The sequence below is a fragment of the Salvelinus sp. IW2-2015 genome, linkage group LG4q.1:29 (assembly GCF_002910315.2).
Source record: "Salvelinus sp. IW2-2015 linkage group LG4q.1:29, ASM291031v2, whole genome shotgun sequence".
NCBI classification, from domain to species: domain Eukaryota; kingdom Metazoa; phylum Chordata; class Actinopteri; order Salmoniformes; family Salmonidae; genus Salvelinus; species Salvelinus sp. IW2-2015.
In genome coordinates, this window is record NC_036842.1 from 68,237,641 (window position 1) to 68,241,660 (window position 4,020).

At 40.9% G+C, this 4,020-nt stretch overlaps 1 protein-coding gene across 1 annotated transcript in view; it reads left to right on the forward strand.

Moving 5' to 3' along the window:
• Positions 1-2,961, forward strand: part of LOC111960987 (talin-2-like) — a 132,362-nt gene extending 129,401 nt beyond the window's left edge. The window contains exon 57 of the mRNA XM_070439726.1: positions 2,920-2,961. Coding sequence (XP_070295827.1) covers positions 2,920-2,961 — 42 coding nt within the window. The remainder of the gene's footprint in view (positions 1-2,919) is intronic.
• Positions 2,962-4,020: the final 1,059 nt, after the last annotated feature.

A 4,020-nucleotide genomic window follows, 5' to 3' on the forward strand; every position in this document is an offset into this window, starting at 1 on the left:
GACGCACCTCACAGTACTGTACAGTATGAGTGATTTATACTATACATGTTGATGAGAACTAGAACCCTCCACAGTACTGTACAGTATGAGTGATTATACTTATACATGTTGATGAGAAACTAGGAACCCTCAACAGTACTGTACAGTATGAGGGATTATACTATACATGTTGATGAGAAACTAGAAACCCACAAGTACTGTACAGTGATGAGGTATATTCTATACATGTTGATGAGAAACTAGAACCCTCACAGACTGTTCAGTATTGGAGTTGATTATACTATACATGTTGAATGAGAACTAGAACCCTTCACAGTTACTGCTACAGTATGAGTGACTTATACTATACATGTTTGAGTGAGAACTAGACCGCCTCCAAGTACTGTACAGTATGAGTGATATACTAACATGATTTGATGAGAACTAGAACCCTCACCATACTGTACAGTATGGTGAGTTATTCTATACATGTTGATGAGAACTAGAACCCTCTACAGTACGTGTAACAGTACTGAGTGATTTCATACTATACATGTTGATGAGAACTAGCACCCTGCACAGTATGTACAGTATGAGTGTTACTATACATGTTGATGAGAACTAAACCTCACACGTACTGTAAAGTACTCGAAGTTGATTATACTATACATGTTGATGAGAACAAGACCCTTCACAGTTCACGTACAGTATGGAGTGAGTTATTACTATTATACATGTTGATGAAGAACTAGACCCCTCACCTAGTACGTGTACAGTATGAGTGATCTATACTATACATGTTGATGAGAACTAGAGACTCCTCACAGGGATGTACAGTATGTGCTACATGTTGATGAGGATAGATTAGTACTGTCTATTTGATTACAGTTGTGATGAGAATAGAAACCTCACGTACGTGTACAGTAGATGAGTGACTAATATACCTTATACATGGTTGATGAGACATCTAGAACACCTCAGCAGTACTGTACAGTATGAGTGATTTACTATACCATGTTGGATGAGAACTTAGAACCTCCAAAAGTACTGATACGAGTATGAGAGTGGATCACTCCATACCTATACATTGTTGATTAGAAAGAACTAGAACCCTCACAGGTACTGTAGCAGTATGAAGTGATAAATAACTGGAATAAAATAACCTCACAGCTGGTAATGAGTTTATATACGTTGAGAGACAACGAACCTCCGGATCAGTGAGCTGTACAGTATTGAGTGATAGTATACTATACATGTTAGATGAGAATGAACCCTCACAGTCTGTTAAGCAGTAAGAGTGATTATACAATAATCACTGATACATTGTTTGAGGTGAGGAAACTAGAACCCCTCCACAGATAGCTGACAGTATGAGTGATAGTATTACTATACATGTTGACAGAACTAGAACCCCTTCACTAGCTGACCATAAAATGACAAGGTGATCCGCTCCTATTACGGATATACATGTTGATGAGAACTAGAACCCTCACAGTACTGTACAGTATGAGTGATTATACTATACATGTTGTTGATGGGTTTTTTGTAATTATTATTGCAGCCCTGGAATTTCAGGAATTTGTTTTTTGTTTCAACTTTTTATTTTTCACAAGTAAATTATTATATGCCAAGATATAGAAAAAAATAAAGGCTATTGAAGCCAATTGCTGCGTTTCTGATTAATTCTTGTTACATATACTTTAGTACAGTCAATAAAGTGAAAAGGTGTTATTCTTATTCTACAATGAAATACTGATTTATGTGAAAAATCATTCAGACTTCAAAGAGAAAAGTTAATCATTTATGTAATGCTCCCTGTTGTTAGTGTTTTTCAGGTCAGTGTGTTATGAGAGACAACGTATGCTTTCTGAGTGAGAATTGTTGCCAGTTTTCTGGTCGAACAAGCTTATTTTGAGACATGTATGAAGTGTTTTGGTGGTTTGAGTGAGTTTTGGAGGTGAGATTAACTGTTTGGCCAAGATGCATGTTGGTAATGCAGACTGTGTGAAGAGTTATGAAAAAGTGGCTTCACTATTGACCGATTCTTGTTAGCAATTGAAAAAACCTGTAATATCCCACTTAGGAGACAAGTAGGAGAAAATGCCTCGGAAAGATTTTGAGTGCTAGAGAGCTCCTCTTTGTTTACGCCCATTCAGCATTGTTCACACCCTCTTAAGCCATAGCCCCACCCATCTCTTTAAAAAACGTGTAAATAAACGCGTGGCCAACCGTCAGCATGGTCAAGCCCGCCATTATCTCAGCCAATCATGTCTAGCTAGGAAGGATTATGTCTTTCTCCCTATGTGTGTGTGTGCGCATGTGTGTGTGTGTGTGGAGTGTGTGTGTGTGTGGAGCTCCTTGAATTATTGCCTGTTCTATAGCCACTCTCACTCAGTTTTACCACTGATACTACTTCAATTAAAGTCTTCAGTGCTCCAGGTTTAAAATTATTTCCCCAAAATGTAATTTCTGAGCTTCGAGAGGTCGGGGGGCCATTTACACTCCTTCAAGATAGGGATTTTCTTGACCATTTTATTAAATTAATACATTTTCCTTCTTTGCTGGAGGGAGCCCTGTAAATGAATTATGAAACCATATACATTAAAATTTGCCTTTTTAATCCAAAACTTTACAGAGGTGTTTCCTAAAAAAAGGTGCTTTGTCATTGTGCTACCCTTTCACATAGCTGTGGCAGAAATGTTTTAACTACTGGCCAATAAATAGAATGAATGAAAGTCTTTTTCTACTATCACATGGAATCCTCCTCTAATTCCCTGTCACCTCCAGAGATGTGCTCCTAATCTGTTGGCATGGCTTGGCTCAGAGTGACTGGCAGGGGAGCAGTGGGCAGCAGCGTGTGCCAGTTCGCCCCTGGGAGTGCTCATTGACACAGCATGGCCCTGCTCCAGCCCCCAGGCCCTCTGCGGACCTTGGCTCCAGGTGGACAGGATGTCTAGTCCTCCACCGGAGGTCCAGCTGTAGCCGCAAACTGGCTCCTCTCACTGGGACACTCTTACTCTCTCTCTCTCTCTCTCTCTCTGGCTCCAACCTCTCTCTCCCTCCCCACCCTCTCTCTTTTCTCTCTCTACCCCTCTTTGCATAGCCCCGGTGGCTTCAAAAATAACTGCCTCTCTGTCTGTTTGCCTGCTCTGTCCTGAAGCCTGGAAGTAGAATCTTTCTGCCTCTCTTGTGCTTAGAGACGGATGTTGATCATGGTATTTCTTCACTCTGGGAAAGGTGACAGAGTAGTGACAGGGAAGTAAAGTCTGTCTGCCTCGCACAGATCTGTCATTATTTATTGACCGTAAATCCCTGGGAGCCTCTCTCAGGCCTAGTGTCTGGAAGGAGGGACACAGAGGGGAGACGGGTTGGATTTAAGGCAGACACAATGTACCTAGACAAGCGACCAGCTCACCTGGGAAATGCCACTCTTATGTCCACACATGAAAATGCATGGCGATGTACAGGGAGGAGGATCACTGGAGCCTACTGTCAATGGAGCCTACATAGGGTACCAGTACCGAGTCGATGTGCAGGAGTACAAGGTAAATAAAGGAGACATGTATATATAACTAGGAATAAAGTGACTAGATAGATAATAAACAATGTGATGAGTAAAAAAAGTTTGTGCAAAAAGGGTCAATACAGATAGTCTGGATAGCTATTTGGTTAACTATGTAACTATCTATTTAGCAGTATTATGGCATGGAGGTAGAAGCTGTTCAGGGTCCTGTTGGTTCCAGACTTGGTGCACCAGTATCGCTTACTGTGCGGTAGCAGAGAGTAGCAGAGAGAATACTCTCTGCTAAACAGTCCCACAGCCAGCATGGTGATGGCTGGAACACAACACAACAGAACAGAGTCTGCTTCCAAAAGGAATGAGGCACACTGAGCACAGAGATCTGGCTGGGAAATATCTCTCTTTATATCTCTAATTAAAGAGATCATGAACATCAACATCATGTTTAGAGTTTTATAGCTTCAACATACTGCTCAGCTCTCGAAAGTGCCAATACATTTTGTTCGTAAAGCTGAGTAAAT